This window comes from Urocampus carinirostris, chromosome 9 (genome assembly GCF_059441175.1).
Source record: "Urocampus carinirostris isolate Australia breed hairy pipefish chromosome 9, RoL_Ucar_1.0, whole genome shotgun sequence".
In the NCBI taxonomy this organism is placed as follows: domain Eukaryota; kingdom Metazoa; phylum Chordata; class Actinopteri; order Syngnathiformes; family Syngnathidae; genus Urocampus; species Urocampus carinirostris.
Genome location: NC_142357.1, coordinates 24061665 through 24084478, shown reverse-complemented (window position 1 = coordinate 24084478; position 22814 = coordinate 24061665). Strand labels below are relative to the sequence as shown.

General features: G+C 37.6%; 1 protein-coding gene across 1 annotated transcript; it reads right to left on the bottom strand.

Moving 5' to 3' along the window:
• Positions 1 to 4093: 4093 nt before the first annotated feature.
• On the bottom strand, positions 4094 to 22154 carry LOC148359659 (caspase-3-like). Its single transcript, XM_088343327.1, has 7 exons — positions 22050 to 22154; positions 19335 to 19428; positions 15398 to 15555; positions 12354 to 12482; positions 12055 to 12230; positions 8212 to 8332; positions 4094 to 6581 (listed from the first exon to the last, which is right to left on the bottom strand). The coding sequence occupies exons 2-7, from the start codon at positions 19409 to 19411 to the stop codon at positions 6355 to 6357; spliced, it is 888 nt and encodes a 295-aa protein (XP_088199453.1). The 5' UTR covers positions 19412 to 19428; positions 22050 to 22154; the 3' UTR covers positions 4094 to 6354.
• Between the last annotated feature and the right edge of the window lie 660 nt (positions 22155 to 22814).

Here is a 22814-nt window from a genome sequence, read left to right as displayed (position 1 = left end):
TTTTCTGTTTCACATTGAATTGGCAATTTATTTATCATAAAAACAATGCCGTTTCTTAACTATTTAGCAAATGGTTTGAAGAAAACAATAATTTACTCACAATTGCAATAAAAGTTTGTGCAACAAGCAGATAAAACGTTTCGTTATCTTAAAAAAAGCACCTCACTTTTGAAATTGAGAAACAACTTTGTGTTTGTCCCCCTCTGCAAATGTGAACATTCACATAAACAAAGGGTCCTTTTTGCCACAGCCCCCTTAAGTACATCTAGGTAGCCCGTGGACGCGTTCTGAAAATAATTCACCCGGCGGGCAGTGTCGGGGCGTTACTGAATATCAGTAATTATCCATCCATCCATTATCTGCACCGCTTATCCTCAGCAGGGTCGCGGGGGTGCTGGAGCCCATCCCAGCCATCTTCGGGAAGTGGACAAGGGACACTCTGAACTGGTTGCCAGCCAGTCACAGTGCAATCAGTAATTAATTACAGTTCATTTAAAATGTAACCCAGTTAACCCCAAAAATACTGTTTCCAGAAAGTAGCATATTACTTAGAAAGTAACTATATGGTTACAAACTACCGTATATATAGCCACATAGTAAAATATGTAGAATAAAACGTGTACACCAACCCGTGAAAGCAGTGAACTCTTCATTTTTCTTGGCTTAAGCAAACTTGAGAGCCTGCCAACAAACACTTAGCCGAGACACTCCGTATCCATTTTGTCTCTGGGGTTCAAACCACTAGAAGATCTCCATTTCTGGGTACTATCCAAGACATTTTCTTTTTTACAAATAAAAAGATGAAAGTTACAGCACTCTTTTACCCAAATTCTGTGCTTACGTTTACCCCATTGATTGAGTTGATTTGTTGTTCCTCTATAAGCCCACGCCCCTCCCCGTGCACTGCCTGCTATTCGCTATTGGCAACACACAACCATATTTGCGCATATAGGCTGATCCCTTATTTATAGTTGTAAATTTATTTTGGATGCGAGTATGCACAGTAGGGAAAAAATCTACATAAACAGAAATTCATCATCCTGAAAAGAGTATTCAGTTATACTTTGTAGGTAGATTAAAAACAAGAGAGTGTTGCGTGTTAATCAGTGACAATAAGAGTGGTGCAGAGTTATAGATTAATTAAGGACATCTTCACTCATTGCCTGAAATTAACGAACAGAGTAGTACCCCCTGTAGTAACGACAGCTGAGTTACAAAACTTCATAAATAAAGAGTACTGAAACACATTAACAAAAAAATTGTGTTCCTTTTGTGACACATTAGTTCCAACACTTTTGATAGGCCATTGCGATTTTTTTAAGGAAATTTAAGTTTGAGCTGACACAATGTTTTAGTGGTTGACTAGGCATATTTCAATCCTACTTCCATTACTCACAAACTAGCAATAAGATAAGTTATTTTAATCATGCATATGAAACTGGTAGCCGTCCCTGCTAAAAAAGTAGCTCTCAGTTTCAAAAAGGTTGGTCACACCAGAGTTTAACTATGTCTGACCTCTAGTGGTGATTGGTGATAGTGCAACCTGACCCTAATCAATCTAATTGGCAGAATTTAAGGGCTATTTGTTATTGATATACAGGGTTGGGTAGGGTTAATTCAACTGGATTACTTTCAATTACCGGTACTTTTGGATTACTCCAATACCAAATATGCTAATAAAAGACAAAAGAAACTAAATATAAATAAAATGACTAAATTTTGTGCAGGCTTGGGGAGTAACGGAATACATGGAACGGCAAAAATGATGTTGGCAAGCTGTTTGGATTTATTTTCATTTTGTTTCTGTCGCATTTTATGTTAGTTTTGCCGGAGATCAAAGAGATCAAAGCCAGGAGAGAAAGCTTACCACGTGTTGTGAGTCATCATTTTATTCATATTTTGTCTTTTATTAGCATATTTGGTATTGGAGTAATCCAAAAGTAATTAGAAGTAATCCAGTTAAAGTAACCCTACCCAACCCTGTTGATATAGGGCAGCTGGACGGCGCAGTGGTTAGCGCGTGTGCAGCACAGTTCTTAGGTCATGAGATCGAACCTTCCTGTGTGGAGTTTGCATGTTCTCCCCGTGCTTGTGTGGGTTTCCTCCAGGCACTCCGGTTCCTCCCACATTCCCCAAAACATGCATGTCAGGTTAATTGGCCAAATTGTCCCAAGGTGTGAATGAGTGAGTGAGTTGTCTGTCTTTGTGTGCCCCGTGACTGGCTGGCAACCAGTTCAGGGTGTCCCCTGCCCACTGCCCGAGGATAGCTGGGATGGGCTCCAGCACCCCCGCGACCCTACTGAGCATAAGCAGTGCAGATAATGAATAAATGAATGGTATTAATGTGTTATTTTGCAATTTCCACCTGTTTTACTTAGCTCCACAAGCAAATAACAAAACCAAATAGAGTTGTTAAATCCACTTCATAATGACCACTAAATTCATAGCGTAAGACAAATGGGCGTTGATAGTCTGTATACAGTAGTTCTTTTCCTGCCTTTAGTGAGTCAAGGCATTTTCTGTTCGAACAAATGTGTCCAAATAACTTCAGACAGGAATGGTCTCATTTTACCTGAGTAAAAAAATGATACAGTATTCTCGTGAGTAGTGAAGGCAAAAGGGCATTTTTCATGTCTCGCCGCGTGTTCTTTTCGGGGACCAAGTATTCGGACTTTGAAAAAAATAGAACTGGAGAGAAGCGATGCAGTTGAGGACATTTATTCAAAGTTTCAAAATAAAGATTAAATCAGAGTGCTTTCTGGACCAATCGATGGAGACGCGTCGCCCCCCCCCCAAAAGGCATGCAAGAATGTTTCTCCCCCTTTCTTTTAGGAAAAAGGCGTAATTTAAAAAAAAAAACGGAAAAATGAAACTCTAACAAGTTCTCCTGGGAACTCACACTACAAGATAAAAGAAATAATCTCACTGAACAAGAGACTTTTGTTAAAACTGCAAAGAGCTGGATTTAGAAGGTTGTTTGATAAGATGCATCAGACCTTTGCTGGAAAAATACTGATACGAAAGAATACATTTGTATAAATACAGCAAGTAAATATGTCATTAAAATTAGTGGATATTGTGAAAACATTTGAGTTTGATTATACTTTGAATGTGCCTTTGTATTATTTTATCCTTAAAAGTACCTTAAAGCCACAGATTATATCCAGGTGTTGTTTCTCTTCTGTTACAATTGTATCAGCTTAGGTAGTTCATTTTCCCCTTCAGACACGGAGATGGCGCTTCACGGTCTATAATCAAAAGAAGTCCTACAGAGATGGCGCCTGGCTGTCTCACCTCCCTAAAATATGCCTCTCCTCCCTAGCTAGAGTTCCTTAGAAATACACTGCATCCATGTTTAAGCTTAACGGAAATAATTAGCTCCTCTCTCAACAGGAGGGCTAATATTTATCTTCCAAGGTCAGTTAGGCAGCTGGCCAGATACTTTTACTTTAGTTTCTCGTTTATTATGATAGTGTGACACCTAGCCATTATAGCATGTGATCTTGTTTAACCCAATCAGATGTTTTGTTTTGTTTTACGGATGTGTTTTGAATAAATGGGAGTAGTTATCTTGGAACCAGATCTAAGGAATAGCTCAGGTGGGAGGCACCTCTGATGAAAGGGCTACCCAACTCAATCTCCAACTCGGAGTGTTTCTTTACCTGAAAAAGCTTTTTAATTTTAAATACAATTTCAAGTTTTAACCTTGACAGATAAAATGATGTGCATTTACAACAACTAAATGAATAACGTTATTATCAAAGTAATGGTGTGATAATTAAATAACAAACTTAATATAGCTGGAAGACTCGTGTTATGGTGACAACACTCAGTGACCTATTTTAATCCTCTAACAGTCGCCAGGTTCTATCCTGTCAAGTTGATTAGTAGTTTTACCAATGAAAATCTAGCATTTTTTTACTTTTGTGATCTAACTAAATCACAATAACAAATTAAAAGTTTGATCGCTAGCGGTTTTCATTCCCCATTTCCAGTTTTTTTTATTGGGGAGGGGCGACATGGAGGTTTCCCAAATTGAAATGATGAGATTAATTCAATTTGAAGTTGTTGCTCGCGTGAAAACAATGCACTGTCATTTTAGAAAACAGTTTTAATCATAAATCCATCACCTTAAAAATAAAAAAACGTCCCTCTATTTGTACCATCAAGAAAAGGAATATATTGGATTTTTGTGTTACGAAATGTTCAAACCAAATAATGACAAAACAATAACCAAATAACCATACATTCAAACACCACATTAGTTTCCCTTTAAAGCAGTGGTTAACAACCACTGGGCCACGGACCGGTACCAGGCCAAACAGAAAGAAATAACAGTTGCATTATTTGAGAAAACAAAGGTTGCCTTGTTACATCTGTTGTACCCCAGAAAGAAAAAGTTTGGGTACGAGTTATACACAAAGTTTTACGCTATTATATTACCGTATTTGAGATGATCAATCAGTCGAAAAATATTGCTCACCATATTTGAACAACATTGGGTAGAACGGGGATCAAACCCTGATTGACGCCCTGAGAGAGCCAAATTAAAACCACTGTACGACTAGGGATGTATATGACACAGGAAAAAGTATTATATTTCATCAAATTATTACACTACTTTTATGGTATCACGTCGAATGCGTGGGGCTATGAATAAAATAATTTATTGATAACGTAAACGATAAACACAATGGGTGGATGGAGCCTTCAACCGCTAAGGGATGTAGAGGCACCACTTCCTGTGGTGTGTCTTGGGCAAGTACAGGCTGGTGGCGCCCATCCCACTCCAGGCCAATAAACACAATACCAAAATAACATTTACAATGCATTTATTAATTTCCTTCAAAGTCTGATTCATCGTCAGATGCACCAAAGAGTTGTTTCCCTCACCGTGCTTTTTTGCATTTATTTATATTTTAAAAGACGACTTTAACATTAGTCTCTGGTACGGGGACTAAAAATAGCGTGCCTTTTCTGGTGTCGTCTACATCCCAAGTGGGGTAGTGGATTCAGGCTTATTGATTATTGTTATTATTATTGTTATTATTCTTATTACTAATGTTATTGTTGGGACGGGAGAATGTTGACAGACATTAAACCGGTCCATGGTGCAGAAAATGTTGGTCACCACCAGTGTTCCCTCTAAGCTGCGCGCATGCGCAATAGCGCACTGCTCGCACATTCTCAGCGCTCAAGAAAATCTAGCCAGTGCACAAAAATGGGGGCTCAAAATTACTTATTAAAAAGCGACTTAAGTCAAAGTAACAGTGCATGAAGGTAAAAATACACGGGTGCCCCTGACGTGGTGTCCTAAATGCGGTATTTTGAAGTCGAACGAAGTTGAGTAAAGTTAGTAGAGTATGTCGAGAACCGGCCTCTTCGGCTCGGCTCACTAAAAGGAAACCACTCTTTCGGGTCCTAAACGGCTCTTCAGGTTGTTTTTGCTTCTTTAATCCCAACATGACCAAATATTAAGTAAAATTATGCACGAAATGACTTAAAGGAAGGGGCACTAGAACAAAAAAGAAAAAATACCAAAATGAAAAAGTAGTGAAAATCTGAGAAAAAAAGAAACAAAAGGAAGAGAAAAAAAAGAAGGAAATATTTTGAAAAAAGCGAGAAAAAAAGAATAGAAAGAAATGTAGGAAAAAAAGTAGAAAGAGAACAAAAAGTAACAGCTCGGAAAAAATAAACACAATGAGATTTTTTTAAAGGAATTTTTAAAAAAAAGTAGAAAAAAAACACAGAAAAAAGAATAAAAAGTTTGTGTTGCATTCAAATAATTTCCAATTATATCAAGTGAATCTTGTTGCCAACATTGTACTTCCACTAAAAAATCTGATTAAGTACAGTTCTGTATCTTACAACCGACTAAATAAGCCCCCAAAAATGTTAATATTATGCGACAAAATATATCAGGAAATAAAAAGAAATGGATATCTTGTGAAAGAATTGTAAGAACAAACAATGTTTGTAGGCCGTACAACCTTTGCAATGGTACATGAGTCAATTCATTCAAAAGAGAAAAATAATTTTGCATTGCCGGAAACTCAGCAAAATGTAACTTGATGTCAAGTTTTGGACATGTTTGATAATTAATTATCTTGCCACACTTGGGATTATGGTTGCTCACTGTTGTTTCAAGCTTTGCTCACCGACTTTGTGTGGACGCTCAGACCCGTGGAAAATTAAAGGGAACATTGGTTACCACTGCTTTAAATCACATTTTACACTTTAGGCCATATTACAACTTTATCAATGAAGAGTAAATAATTGAGCTTTTTCTGATTTAAAAAAAAACATGGCACTGTTTAGTAGTATCAGACCCTCAGAACCACCACAATCAATTTATTATGGGAAGTAAACGTCTTTGGTCAACATGGAGACAATGCAGGGTATCTGCTTCTTGCCAGTGAAGCCTGGAAGGTTTGAGCTGGATTCGAAGTGTGTCGCCACCTTATGGTTGACTCGCGTCATGATCTGCATCAGCTCCAACTGACCTTTGAAGCGTTCTAGCATCTCACACAAGGCCTGCATGAACCAAGAACCGTTTTGCGTGTTCCTCCAAGAGTAATAGCCTGTTGGGTGTTTTTCTTCGTTAAGAAACGCTCTTGTTCATCTTCACTTCCACTATTAAACTGATAACACTGGTCAAGAGGACTCACGATGTATTGCAAGAGCTTCATGACGCTTCATCTCATCAGCCTATCAAAAGGTATGCAGTGGTACCTCTTCATACAGTACGGGCACCTCTAAACATGAGAAACTCAATATACGAGTTTTATATAACGGTAAATCCAGATCACGAGCATTTCCAGAGGCTAACAATAGAGACCGCTCGTGAATGCACGCTGCCAACATCCGCTAGTTCCGATCTGCACATGCTAACTGCTGCTGAAAAATGCTGTCAACATTTTTTTGTGTTTAGTTCATTTAAAGTTAAAATAACTTTAATTTCAAGTGTACAGTAAGTGATTGGGTATCATCTAAACTCTCTTGATCTCATAACTGTCAACCTCAACCAAGTTCTCCACATATTTATGGAGTGCAATACCCCTTATTAAACCATTCTAAACCTTTAAACATAACGTGCACCTATTTACTCACAGCAAGACAGACCACCTAGAAAACCAACACAATATTAGCAATCTACGATGTCATTGTCGTCTGCTACTATTGACTGAGAAGATCCGGATTAGAGCCGAGACGGTCTTTGAAAAAAAAATCCTGTATAAAAAATGTCGTATGGGGTACACAATTTTGCAATCTCTGTCACTCCTTCTCGCAAACACCCTCATTGCTCCACACAATGCACTCCTTGTTAGGGCGACTGTCTTCATGGTAGGTGCTGATAATAAACTTGCATTTTATTTATCAAATATAATCTTATTTAACTTATCACTGTATTTTTTAATGTTTAATTACTATTTGAATGTGATTAGGAAGGTGTGTTATATTTCTTTTTAGGGTTTACTTGTAATCTTTTGGGAGTATAGGAACTTATCAATTACTTTTAAAGTATTACATATTGGGAATATCCACTCGTTACAAGAGCAAATCGAGCTACAAGCACGATCCTCGAAGGAATTACTGTAAAATTAAGACTATAAGGCGCATTTGATAATAAACCACACCCAGTAAATTTTCAAAGGAAAAAACATTTTGTACATAGATAAGCCGCACCTGACTATAAGTCGCACGTGCCCAAATTAAAACATGAGATATTTACAAAGAAAGATGGTACACAAAAATAATTTTAATAATATACGGCACCTAACCCTTAAAAAAAACGCCCCCCCCCTACCACCACCCACCAACACCCAGAACACACGATTATGCCGACAGATAAATAGGAATCCCCCTTAAACATTTCTGCTTCGTTGGACGTTGCCTCGTATAATCCGTAAAATGATTCCCAATATGGTAGTTATACCTCCTATTTCGATTGAAACCTTTTCCATGATGAGGGTCTGTTCATGCTAGTTTTACTCATGCACAAAGCGCTAAGTTACACTAAACTCCACACATATATTCCACCTGTCTCACTCTCAACTTTACTGCTCGGGTGCCCCTGGTGGCCGTTAGAAAAAATGCATAATTTAGCTGCATGTTTGAAAGCTTGGGAAAAAAGTGGCGGCTTATAGTCTAAATTTTATGGTAAACTTGTATGAAGAGGTACCACTTTATTTCCATCGTTATATGACTGACCTGGAGCTGTGGAATAGGCATACAAGAAATCTGCTTCTACGGGGATCCTGTCTGTCATTTGATCTTCCACGCTGTCCGTTTGGAGTGTGGTGCCCCCGTCCAGCTCTGAGCCACGGCACGCCTGAATGACAGACATTTACAATTTATAAATGACTTTTTTGGCATCAAATTACACAAGCAAGCAAGTATGATGGTCAGTCTTTGTTATGCTTTATTTATCATTGCGAAATCCTTGTTTATGAATAGTGTTCTTTGCTTGTTTATATTGCGTTTTAACTTTTAGGTCCTCAGAGTATCCCAGTTTTGTTTTTTTATTAATTGGTTCTGGGGATGTTTGCATCTATCGTGGCATTTCGACTTCATTTTAAAAGCGCCAGTAACACTCAAATCAATCGGGGAATTGCATTCTGTTTCCTGGGAATTGAACAATCCCAATGTATTTTTTACAAAAAACTAATAACCCCGGATACAATCCAATGAAATCACCTTTTAAATAAGGTCAAATGTTTAACGTCTATTTTCGTAATGTTGTCACGCATGCTTGCCCTCCTTATTCAGATTCAGATTCAGATTCAGATCTACTTTATTGTCATTCTAGTACACGTGTATACAGAACGAAATGTCGATGCATCTGACCCCCACAGTTTCCTTGAATGTACAGATATAAATAATGTTGTATTGTATTTTGGCTACGTGTAGTATTTTACCATAGTGCCGATAGTGCAAGAAGAGTAGCTAACCAGATGTGCAAAATGGGCAGTCAGGTTAACAAGTCAGGTACACAGTAACATTAACACTGTAACAATAACGCTGTAATTACAATAGTGCAGAGAGCAATGTGCAAGGAGTGGCAAGCTATAAAAAAAACTGCCAGTAGTGCAAAAGTCAGATTAGCAGCCGTTTAGATTTGAGGACGGCAGAGAAAATAATCGGGACTACACTTCCCTCCATTCAGGACATTGGCCAGAAGCACTGCCTATCCCATGCAAAAAACATTACCGGGGACCCCTCTCACCCCCATCATGGACTGTTCACTCTGCTAGCCTCTGGGAAGAGGTACTGCAGTGTGCGGTGCAGGACCACCAGGCTCCGCAATAGTCTAGTCCCCCTGGCCATTAGACTGTTAAATGGTCAATCTAACATATAGTTAACTTAAATCTAAACGGCTGCTAATCTGACTTTTGCACTACTGGCAGTTTTTTTTATAGCTTGCCACTCTTTGCACATTGCTCTCTGCACTATTGTAATTACAGCGTTATTGTTACAATGTTAATGTTACTGTGTACCTGACTTGTTAACCTGACTGCCCATTTTGCACATCTGGTTAGCTACTCTTCTTGCACTATCGGCACTATGGTAAAATACTACACGTAGCCAAAATACAATACAACATTATTTATATCTGTACATTCAAGGAAACTGTGGGGGTCAGATGCATCGACATTTCGTTCTGTATACACGTGTACTAGAATGACAATAAAGTAGATCTGAATCTGAATCTGAATCTGAATCTGAATAAGGAGGGCAAGCATGCGTGACAACATTACGAAAATAGACGTTAAACATTTGACCTTATTTAAAAGGTGATTTCATTCATTCATTCCACTCACCAAAATCAATTAACTACGTTTCTTTAATGCTCTCGCAGCTTCAATGCTGCGTCTCGTCTGTTTACACGGTGTGCTACACGTGGCTTTCCAGAAGCATAGATTAACACGATACATGGATGGATACAACTTTGCCATCGGAGTATAAACAAAAAGGAAATGTTGCAGAAAAAAAAATCAACCAATACACATGCGTCTTTTTTTGCTAGTAGTCGGAAGTTTGCTTCTATCATTCGTCTCTGCACCACAAGTCCCACAGTGCTTTGCGGCACAAAAATAACCCTGAATGAGAGAAATTGCACATGCACAATAATGCGCACAAGTGAACAAATTCCTTGTTTTACACTATAGTACATATAATAATTACGGTTCCTATTTTGTGGATGTAATTAATATGGGAGATTACGTAATAGATTAAATACGAAAAATTGAGGGAATACTATATATGGTTCTAACCCATCAACCTGACAAAGGAGTGTAGAATAACTTCGTATTTCAGATGTCAAAATACAAGTCACCTCAGTAAAGCGTGCACACACATTTTCAATATAATCTAAAGTGCCTCCTCTACTGTAAAAAAAAAAAAACTAACATTTTTCAAGACATTAAAATGACAACTGTTAGTTGGTCCACGTTGGATGGGCTGAAAACAAAAAAAATTCAGACGTCTAATTTTGTACTAAAACATGTTTAAAACAGAACAATCTACATTTAGACCAAAATCCAACATCGAAAAGATGTTGGGTGCTAAACAGGTCTTTTACTCACTCAACTAGAGCACAGTACTAGACAAGGATCCCACCTACTACTTCTACCCATCCCACCCCGCTCTCACACACTGGCCAGCATTCAAAGTTCCCCTTTGTTCCTGTTATAACCTTTGTTTCCACACTCAAATTTTATTGCACCAGGCCCCGCCCGTCTGATCTAAAGTCGCTTATCTGTAGCGTTATCAAGTGTAGCGACTGGCATTTTTGTTTTAAGTCGCTCCCTGACTGACACAAGTCCTCTCCCCACTACTCCGCAACTTTAAATCCCATTGCACAAGTGCGGGGATCTCAAACTCAATTTACGTGGGGGCTGGCAGAGCTCGGGACTCGGTAAAGTTGTGCCACATCCAGTTTTTCGCAAGAAACACACTGATAAAAACACTCCACTGTTTTTAAAGCTCCATTTAAGAAAATAATTTAGAAAAAAGTAAAAAATAAAAAGAGTAATTCGGCAAATAGAGCCTTAACAAACTACATGTGCAAAGAGAACATTGTAATTATATACTGTTAATATATGAGTATTAGCAGTCTTTAATTTGAACATTAAATGGCTTGTTTCAAACTGATTTACCATGACAAAACATTTGATCTGCACCTTAGTGGCTGAAAGTTGCTCCTGTTATGCAAATTAGACTCCTGTGAAGTATGACAATACTACAAAAGCAAATACAGCAAAGTTGTATTTTATAACCGCGGTCAGGCAGATAAAACTTACCAAAAGTTATGCGCAGATTGCATCCGCTGTCCCTTTAAGCTTCAGTTCAACAGTGGTGGCGTTCTCAGACGAAACTTTTGTTTTGCAAGCTATTGTTTTTTTTATTACCCGCATAAAATGTCATTGTGGTCCGATTTACGAGCAAACGGGTCCCAATTTTGAACCCTGTCTGACTAATTAGCACAGAGGTTGTATCCATATCAAAACTCGCCAAAATAAAAATAATCTTTTAAATAATAATAAAGTTGAGTTTAGCTGACTTTTGGAAGATGCGCTTCAAGAGGTTCTCCGTGGTAAAAAGTGGCCGAAAAAAAGCGTTCCAACCATTTTCTCGACCGCATCATGCTTTCATTTCAAAGGAACGGCTCGCCTCTTCTTTACATTTTACAGCAACCATATTGAAAGGATGCATGATACATTAAACAATGTCAAGGTGCGCTGGACATACAGTATAGAATGTCTACACACGAACTAGGAAGAGGAAGCCGGATTTCTTCTTTGGGGTGGATGCTCTCACAGCGCCACACACCGGTAGTGGTGGAAAGAAGCACTACAGTACTGTCCTGTACTCAGAAAAGGTGCTCAATACAAAAATCTTACAGCAAAATTCAAGTATTTTTCAACATCCTGAAAAAAAATGTTCGTATCTAGAATTTTTTGTAACTCAAATGTTCGTTAGTAGGGGAGCGTCTGTAATATACAAATAGCAAAAAAGGTATCCCACAAATTGCACTTGTCCAGCTCTACTAACCTGAATAAAGAAGAGTTTTGGTTTTCCCACCAACGACCTGCATCGATTCCCTTTGAATGGTTTTGTCAGATTTTCCAGCATTTCAAAGCCGTCGGTTCCATAAATCACACCTTCTTCCCCGTGACTTAGCAACACACACACAAATGATGCGTTTTTGCTGTGGTCCATCTGGGAAACTGCAGAACACACAAATGTCAATTGATTCATTTTTTGGGGACATTTTTAAGCAAAGATTTCTGTTTCTGGTTTAGTGATCTCATCGTTATTACGACATTGATAACCGATGAAAATGGAATTACCGCTTGACATGAGATTCTTCATCTGCTGTACATTCTGGTCGGTGGCAACCTTAATGCTGTAACCCAATTCGGAAAAAGTCTTCATGGCGAAAGCAGCATCCACATCTGTACCGTTACGAGTGCTCATGTCTGGGGACATATGCAAGAGTAAATACTCTGTTTAAAAATTAAAGATATTGAAGAGAGAAAAATACGTGACGAGGATTTGTTATACATCATAATGTTTTCATTTTTTTTCTAAGTATAAACATCCATTTGCTTGTCTGTTTGTTCGTGTGTCCGTCCACCCGAGAGAAGCTGGACGGAGTTTAGAGATGACCACAAGTTTTTACAGGCAGTCAGGTAGGTTACTCTAGATGTAAAAATTGCCAAAAAAGCTGATTCATCACTTTTAATTTGCTGACTGATATTTTTTTCCAGAAAGACATTCCACTCTCCCAGGACAGAACTACATTTAATATCAACACCATATTTTACAGGCAGTCAAGTAGGTTATTTAAGATGTGATAAATTTCCCCAAAAAGTTGACTTGGAATTTTTGGTTTTGATGACTCAGCAGCTTTTCTAAAAATACATTCTACTCTGTTAGACCAGAACAAATTTGGCCATGATCATAATGTTTTACAAGTGATGGGGTAGGTCAGGTGAAAGACCCTGCCAAAAAGGGAAATGACACCCAAATGGTTTTGCTCTATTGGCACACAGGTATTCTAGTTTAACATGAATCCCGCATGTGACACCCTTCATTCAGATCATAACAGCAACCTTTCTGGAAAAGCGTGATACTAATCATGAGCCCTATTATATAGGCCAGGTGGATAGGAGAAAGCTAAAAAAATATAAACATATAAATAAACTGGGTAGTCTCCCTTGAGAACAAGACTTGGACACCACTGGTGTAAATTTTAATTATACGAAAGCAGGAATTGTTTCTTTTTACATGAAACAAAACATTTTATACATTGTGAAATACAAACTCAAGGTGCAAAAATCTCATAGTGGTAGCTATAAATATAAGTCATCTGTTATTACTAAGGTGGCATTTAATTCAAAAAGTAAAGCAATATTATATGATCCAAATATGTGCTATTACCGGAGTCCTTTTTGTCAGTAAGGTTTGTTAAACAGTCGTCACGGTATTACACAACATTGGGTAAGCTTTAATCTGCGCTTTTGTTTTTATTAAAGTAGAACGAACGCTAAAACGGTTTTAAACTAAAAATGGGCTATTTTTGAAAACATTACCAGCTTTAAAAACAAATACATTCACTTAACATGTTCAGATTTAAAAAAATAAAATTAAAACTACGCAAAAGGTTGTCTCCAAAATTCAGACTATTATTTTTGTTTGTTCAAGGCAGTTTTCATATAGTTTAGCGCCAATATATATGAATATAATAAATATAAATGGAAGGAGACCAAGAGAAAGGCCGCGATTGACGTGGATGGATGGTGTTATGAGTGCACTGCAGGAAAGAGGTCTAAATATAATGGAAGCTAGAGCTCTTGTTGGTGATAAGAATGAGTGGAGAGGTGTTGTAAATGGATAGTGGGATGTTTAGACGCGTTCTAAAGGATGGGCAGGGCACCCGTATGATGCGGCAGGGGTAAACCAGTGACAGCTGTCCCGCCCTGCTGTTGAACAGAAGAGTGTGTTGTGTAACTCTGACCCGAGTGACATGGCCGCTTTCTTGTGTCCCGTTTCATCTGAAGGGACGTAAGCATGACCAACTTGGGTGCCGAGGTGCTTAACTTTGGGCGGTGTTTGGGCATTTGGGTTGGCCATGTTCAATTTTTGTCGGTCTTTGCTACTTTTTTCTTTTTTTTTCTTTGTTTTTGTATACGTTTTTGTCTTGTTGACGGTCACCCCTCTTGAGGGATATGACCAAGGTAGATAGATAGATAGATTGATATGAATAAATGTGCTTTTTTCATAATCAAGAAATTTGTATTCATTTGGCATAACATGTGGCTCAACTAGAAGGAATTTTCAGGATTGACTGGCATCTTGCTGCAAAGGATACCCTTAAAAATCTTGTAAAAGTGGTTGGGTCACTCTGAGTCTCCATAGTTTGAGTTCTTCCGTTTGCTTTCTAGTACTGTACTTGCGTTTGGTTGCACAACACGAAACAGCAAATATTATACAGTGTGCCATTAAGGAACATATGAAGGGATTTAAAGGTAGCGCTTGAAAACAATCTATTTTTTAATAGGGAACGAATTGTTCCCTATTAAAAAATGTATGTGTTGATTTTATTTGAAATGCTGGTCTACTTTTGATCCCTAGAGAAAAAAAAAAAACCCGCTGGTTCGAGAGCGTTCTCTATTTGGGCCCTGGTGTTGTGGAATGCTCCGCCCCCTGAGATTCGATCTTGAACCTCAGTGGAACTGTTTAAATCTAGGCTTTAAACACACGTCTATTCTATAACATTAGAATAATCTATATTTTACTTTGACAATATCTGTGTATTATTTGTTATTGCAACATCCATTTTGGCCTGGTCATCCTGGAAGGGAGATTACCTCATGTGCGGTCCCTTCTCAAGGTTTCTTTATTTACCTCATAAGTTTTTCCTTGCCCTCATGTAGGTTTTAAATCAGGGGATGGTGTAATAATAGTCTGTGGTTTGCAATAATCTGGTCTGTGCAGACCTTTTAGACTACTTGTGATTAAGGGTGACAGAAGTAAACATACTTAACTTGACTAATTAGTATCGATGACAACTCAAGATTATGGTATAGGTTTGAAAAAATGTGGTATTGAATATCACTATACAATACATTAGTGTGGCTGCCATGCCATCCACTTGATGTGACAACACATTAATTAGGCAGACAAGCCATACACAGAAGCCCATTAAAATATTTTGTAAAAGCGGGTCAACAACTTCCTCTGGGCTTTTTGCTAATTTACACCTGTCACAACAGCAGGCGCCAAGGGAAGTCAAAAATGTTCAACATGATTTAACAAGCGCTCGTGAAAGAGGTGAGCGACAGAATTTGACAGCTGTGCACTCATGAGCCCACCCGACGTTTAGATTTACTTGTTCTTTTTTCGAAGTTCTTATTGTTGATGATGAGGCAGATGCCCATGTTCGGGTAGTCCATCTTGTAGCGATATGGGTTGCCGGCTGACGCTATACCGACGGGTGCCGAATCGGTTTCCTCAGCTTTTGTGTCAGCACCGTTGGATTGATTCTTCCTGAAAAAGTCAGTCATCAACCCATAAAGGCCGTTTTAGAAGTAAATCATACTTACTCTCACATATTACATCATGCTCTCACACTTGGACAACTATACTCTCATACATGATATACATTATATATATATATATATATATATATATATATATATATATATATATATATATATATATATATATATATATATATATATATATACATTATATATATATAAAATGTATATAGATATCCAGCCCTCCATTATCTGCACCGCTTATCCTCTGTCGGGTCGCGGGGGTGCTGGAGCCCATCCCAGCAATCTTCGGGCAGTGGGCAGGGGACATCCTGAACTGGTTGACAGCCAGTTACAGGGTAAATATATATATATATATATATATATACATACATATATACATTATAAATACACACATCTCAAAATATTTTCTCCTCTGATCTATACCATTCACGTAGATGTGGGTCACCCTATTAGACTTCAAAACAGTGAATTTCTCCTACTGTTGAGAGATTTTTATGCCTGTACTATTCTCTCTTACATCTACTACTGTACAGTACTCTATCACACATACTACTATACTGAAACAACTCAATTTTTATGTCAAACTGTACAACACGTACACAGAGATCAATGTGCATTGCGATGATTACCAAAAGTACCGTAATCTAAACAACACTGAGAAGTAAGGTGATCATCACACTAGGTGTGAAAAAACCCTATAGTAACGGAATTTTAATGCTGTGTGACAAAGAATAGTATTGTGTGTGAGAGTATAATAGTGTGAGTATAGTAATTACAGTGTGTGTGTAAGAAGGTAGTTGTATGTGTGTGTGAAAGCAAAGTTATATGTGTTCGAAGGTATAGCAGTATGTGAGAGAGAGTTTAGTAGTGTGTATGAGAGTATACTGGTTTGTGAATGGGTATGATCGTGTCTATATCAGAGATCAGCGTGCAGTGCCTTGATTACCAAAGGTACCTTCAAGTAAAACAACACTGACAGGTAAGGTGATCATTACACAAGGTGCGAAAAAAACCCAAGTAATAGTAACTTTAGTGAAAGAATAGTGTGTGTGAGTATAATAATGTGTATAAGAATCTATAGCAGTGTGTGTGTGGGTGTATAGTACTGTGTGTGAGAGAGTATAACAGCTTGTGTGTCTATAGTCGTATGTGTGTGGGGGAGTATAGTAGTATGTGTTTGAAAGCATAGAAGTGTGTATGAGAGTATCGTAAAATATATGTGAAAGCATAGTAGTCTGTATGAGACTGTAGTAGCATGTGTGAGAGACTAGAGTGTATGAGAGAATATAGTTGTGCTTGTGCATGACCCTGTCTGAATAAAAGTATAGTTGTGCAGTGTGAGAGTATGATGTTAATGCGAAAGCAAATAAGTTTTACTTCTCGAACGGCCCCTCATACTCAACAGCTTTCAATACGGCGGTCGAGAAACCTGCTGAACTGCTTTAAACACAAACCTTCCCTTTACCCCGAGTCGGCAGCTCACGGAGCCGATTTAGTGGGTTTTCTTGAACTGAATTCTACTTTTAGAGACCGAGCAGCAGCGTAGGGACGCAATTTCTTTTTGTCAGTAACAAGTACTGTAACGCATTATTAATCAAGTATTGTATCTCTACTTTCATTACTACTTGGTGCTTTACTACCGCTACTTTATAAATGCAGATCACTAGGTTTAGTGTCGTCTAATTGTTGAGTACTCTTGCTATTTTTACGTTGTCACATGCAGAGAAATCGCCTAGAGGGGGTTTATATTTACAAATAAAATACAACTTACTACAGTAACATTGGCGACGTCCCAAGCACAGAGTGCAAGAACACAGAACTTTTTCTCATTGAGATCTTCTCCCTCCCATGTATACCATAAATCCCGGACTATAAGCCGCTACTTTTTTCACAAACGTTCAACCCTGCGGCTTATTCAGTGATGCGGCCAATTTATGCAATTTTTCTAACGGCCGCCAGCGGCGCTCGAGTACAAAAGGTCAGATTTAGACCGCTGGAATATATGCGCCGAGGAAGACTGCAACTTCTTAGTTTGTGCACAAATTAAATTAGCGTAGAAATATCCTCACCATGCAAATTGCAAAAAGAAAGCCACATGACGCAGCTTTCAAGCTAAAAGTAATCGAGCAATCCGATAAAGAAGGAAACAGAACTATTGCACGTAAACTTTACCTTGCGAGCGTGTTGCTAGCGTTTTTTGGAATAAGGGAGCGTGGGACGACGCCTATATGACAGTTTCTTTCCGATACTGAGGAAGACGACTTTGATGGCGTCAGTTATAAGTAGGAAGATGAGGATGGTTTACTGTGGTTTTTACAAGAACGGTATATTTTTTTAACAGACCCGTTTACTGTTTTGCGAGCGTGTTGCTAGTAGCGCGTTGCTACCTGTCACAGTCACGGTTTGGGATGAAAGTTATATTATTATTATTAAAGCTTTGAAAACTCTCTCGGTGTACCGTCTTTCTTTGTAAATATGTGTAACCATGTATAATATGTATTTGTAACTGTATATTTTTGTAATGTCTTTATTTTAGAGACTTATTCTGATATGTTTTCCACGGGCGAATCAAAAAGAAGGGGCGAAAACAACGGAGGCTGACGGGAAGTGGAGTAAAAGGGAGATGTGTTTTTGGACGCAGCGGACAATAGTGGATATATATTTTCCCCACCCTTACGTTTGGAAATATAGACTTTTTTTCCTTGGATTACTTTCAACGGGACCCGGACTCTGCAGGTCTGCATCAAACCTTAAGTACCAGTATCATTTTCCGTTCATTCTGCCGGCTGTGGTTTTTGGACTGCGGACTTTATATTCAGTTACAATTGCGGGACTTAAAGTCGGGTTTGGGTTACTTTTGTGATTGTGTTACATGTTTTAATGTGGGCGCATGCGGCTTATATACAGAAGGGCTTGTGTAAGTACAGAAGCGGTTATCCTCTTAAAATGTGGTGGGTGCGGCTTATAATCAGGTGCGCTCTATAGTCCGCAATTTACGGTACTCACATCTAAGCCGAAGAATATTTTATAACTATAAAATCAAATGGTTGAATCAAGGGGGTCAGTTTATATGATTAAAATGAGTTGTTTGTCACCAGCAGCAAACGGTAGGCAGCAAAAGGGGGAAGGGGGCGTGGCTTAAACAGAAACAAAGGAATCAATGGGGCAAACGTGAGCACAGGATTTATAGTAAAAGTGTACTGATTTATGTTTTTTTTACTTGTAAAATTATTTTACACCATTGTCTGGATAAAAAAGAAAATATTGTGGACAATACTCAGAAGGAGATCAAGTAGTTTGATGCCCTGAGACAAAATTGATATGGAGTGTCTCGGCTGAGGGTGGATTTGCAAATGCTCAAGATTGCACAGGCAAATAAATATGACTATTTAAAATGTTGGTATTTTAAAGCAGTTTTAGGGGGTCAGCTTCTATGCGAGTATGTACGTTAATTTGTAAAGACTTTCGGAGTAACGTGCTACTTTCAGGTGTCAATAATCTGAGGGGTGATCAAGATTACTTTTTAAATAAAGTAACTAATTACTGTTTTTCAGTAACACTGCTGAGCAGACATACTATTAGGTGGATTTGCACAAAACCAAATATTAATTTGCATTTATCATTGATTGTGTTTACCTTTAACTAACAAGTACATCATATTCATTGTTTCAAGCAGATGAGCAGTTCGAATGAGAAAGGTTTAATTCTCTGTAAAAACTCATGACCAGCAAAAAAAAAAAAAAAGCTGTATGCATAATTTACCTCTTTGAAAACAATTTCAAAGCATCCAAAGTGTCTTCAGGTGCAGTCGTTGATTGGGGTTCTTCGGTTGTAGCCATACTGTATTATCTTATGACTGAAATTGAAACAGAACAGAATCTATTAACTTAATTAGAGGAAAACACAATCATCGAAAATATTTTTTTCAAGTTTTTGACAAAATATTAAAAAATAGATTTGCATGGAATATGACTAACATAGCTACCATGGCTGCTTTTGCTCCAAATAGATTTAAGGGGTATATTTTATATTCGTATTTTAATTATCCATTCGTATTTTTTGCACAGTGTTGCCGCTAATGTCTTTGCATGATTTCTTAATTTACGTACAATTTAAGACAGTCTACAACTACTACATTGTAAATATTACCTATGTATCCTAGCATTATTTTCTTAACCTTATTTTTATCTAAGACTTGATTACATGTTTATTCTTGAATGCCATGTCCAATCTTGTTGTAAACAATGTACATTACATTGTTATCAATGACAATTAAGACACTTGTATTCTATTCTAATTCACGCCAGATTGACTGAATGTATGATAAATAGGGATGGGCACAGACAGAAAGTAGGTGGTATCGGTGTTGTAGAGTTTAGACTTTTAAAGGTATTAATAATGATGGTACGTAATTTATCAACCAGATACATTATAACGAAGGAATGGTAAATTGCAATAAAATAAATGCAATATTTATTGGGAAAATATGTTGTTGTTTTTTTTTTTTTTTTTTAAATATCAGTCATTTTTGCAGATGGAAACAAATTTTATGCCCTTATTGGTATCAGTCTCAGTATTGGTCTGAACTAAAGCGGTATAGGATAACATACAATTACAAAGTTTTGCAAATTGTGACCATACACAAAACTTAAAGGGACTAGTGGTAAAAACTTAATTTGAAAAAAAAGAACAACATTGATTTGATTGAGAAGCAAAAATACAAGAATTACCGTATAAATGTGCGTTTTAAAAAAAAAAACTTCTAGGTGAGAACATTTGTATCTATTTTACATAACCTGAGGCTCACCGAGAAGGAGCTGACATGATTATCCACCATTTTGCTGCTAAGGGTACCGCTATTTTTCTTTTTTAACCCTTTTTTACTCTTTTGTTCCCTTACATTTTTATTTTACTTTTTTCCTTGTGTCATCTTTTTTTATCCTTTTCTCTTTTTCTTTTTTTTCTTTCTCTTTTCATTCTTTCTCTTTTTATTTTCTTTCTCTTTCTTTACTTTATCCCTCTTTTTTTTCTTTTTTCGCAAAAAGCTTGGCAGCAAAATGAAAGGCAATATGGTGCATATTGGTCACTTTGAGTCTCGGTAGTTTGTATTTTTAATTGTGCTTTGAAGCACTTATTCTCGGTTGCACTGCACAGTAAAGTGACATTGAGTGGTCAAATATTACACATTGTCCTTTTCATGTGAGTGCAGCCAATGCAAATTATAGCTTCATTTATTACTGATTGATTGGTTTACTGTCCCTTTAAGGCTTAAATTATCATGCCTGAACTGACTGCATAAAGTTTTTCTAATCATTTGCTTTGTAGCACTTAACATATAGGGGAGATTTTTGGTTCAGAGCTTTGGGGGTGCTAAGCACCTAGAATGTCTGGCTAGTTAAAAAAAAACATATCACTCAAAGTGATTAAGGATCATTCAACACTGTTCAAGAGTGTCCCTTCTCATTTGTGAGCATCACATTACACTTTGTGGTTTAGCAGTAACACTATTACTACGCCATGCCTAGTTTTTATTCATTTATTTCTAATGGAGTACAAACACACAAGAAGAAGCATGGAACACTTTACAATTCCACCCTACACTTTACGAATAAAGTTGTGTTATTGTTGCATTCAATTTAATGCAGCTAAAAGGCGGACTAATATCTGTTTATGATAAGAGTCATTACATTGCGTGGTAAAATAGTTGTTCAACATAACCACTGTATACCATACTCTCACCGTGATACACCAGAGCTTCCACAGACTACGCCGCTATGCCGCAAGTGACACTAGCTCAGCTAAAGAGGAGCGGTGATAGGAATCCAATGGACTGAACCATTTCAAGGCAGTGGAGTGTTTCCCACGCTGCGTTACATACATTTTTATCATGTTTTATTTATTCATTTCATCCAATATTTTTCCTAACCTGACCTTTATTAAGGAAAATAAAGTTTTAAAATGCTCTAGTTTCAGGGGGTGCTTGAACACCCCTGGCTGGATACGCCCAAAGTGACATCTACTGGTCAAATATTACACACTGTCCCTTTAAGCCGAAGGTATCTTGGCCAGCAATTCTGACTCACATTTTACTACTTGACGGGAAAATAAGGCCAGTGCATGAGATAGTGGTTGCTGAGAAGTACGTAAATGACTCACCTCGTGACACATATTGGAACATGTTTAAAATTAAAAGTATAGAACCGGTTAAGCTCGTGTTTTTCCTGGCCTGCTCCTTAGAAGCAGAAGCTGCAAATCCGAAATAGTATATTCTGACTCAGCAAAAATAACTACCATGTCTGGTAAAAGTTGTTAAATTGAGTTTGACTTCCTAGTTAACGTGTAGTGAGCCAAGGTTCACGTTTTACTTTCACTTTTCGCAAAACGTTATATTTAAGGTAATAATTTCTAAATATGAGTGAAATATTCACTGGTATATTATAAAAAATGTATATAAGTACAAAATGAACTATTACTTACGTGACGCGCCCGCGGTTGTTGCTACGTGAACGTCGAGTACAACCTGAATTTTTCAGCCAATTAGACGCCAGTGTCAGGTTAAAACACCTTGTCTGGAGAAGCACCTCATTGGACAGTTCTGACGTAAGAGACTTGCAATTGGACAGCTGAGAACCAATCAAAATGGAGACAGTAAAAACAGAAAATGACAGCTGGATTCCAAAAAGTTTATTATATTTTGTTCATGAAGTTTTGATTTAAAAAATAAAATCAGCAAATTTAATACCAGATTTCTATTTTCAATACAATTTGACATAAAAACTAATGAAATAAGAGATAAAAAACAGCAGTGTTTCTAGTTTGTATCTGAATGGTGACTGAGTTTCTTTAATTTGGGTCTTTTGTAGGAGAGATGGGCAAACTGGATTCATCGTACTGCAAAAAGAACATTTATTGTAACAAATTTGTCACAATATGCTTACATACCTATCAACCCAGCCAATTTTGCCCTTATTAAAGATTGCAATTCCCTGATATAATATTTAACTGAAATTGCTGATCCAAACAACCAATGATGTATAAAGGAAAATCTTAAAAATGATCGGGGGTGCCCAAACTGTCATGTGGAGCAGTACAGGAAGATGGGTTGAACAATGCTTTGGTACAGTCGTAACAGGAAACAACAAAAGCAACATTTTCTGCATCTTTCTTATTTTTTCCCCAAGTTGCAGTAAAGTTCAGTTCAGAATTTCGCAGATTTCATCTGTTTCACCGATGGTTTTACTC

Excerpts from the sequence above, each read along its gene's own strand:
- LOC148359659 (XM_088343327.1), bottom strand. The coding sequence starts at position 19,411 with ATGGCTACAACCGAAGAACCCCAATCAACGACTGCACCTGAAGACACT. Across the intron at positions 15,556-19,334 it reads TTGAAATTGTTTTCAAAGAG|GAAGAATCAATCCAACGGTG; the intron begins GTAAATTATGCA and ends TGACTTTTTCAG. Across the intron at positions 8,333-12,054 it reads CAAAACTCTTCTTTATTCAG|GCGTGCCGTGGCTCAGAGCT; the intron begins GTTAGTAGAGCT and ends TCTGTCATTCAG.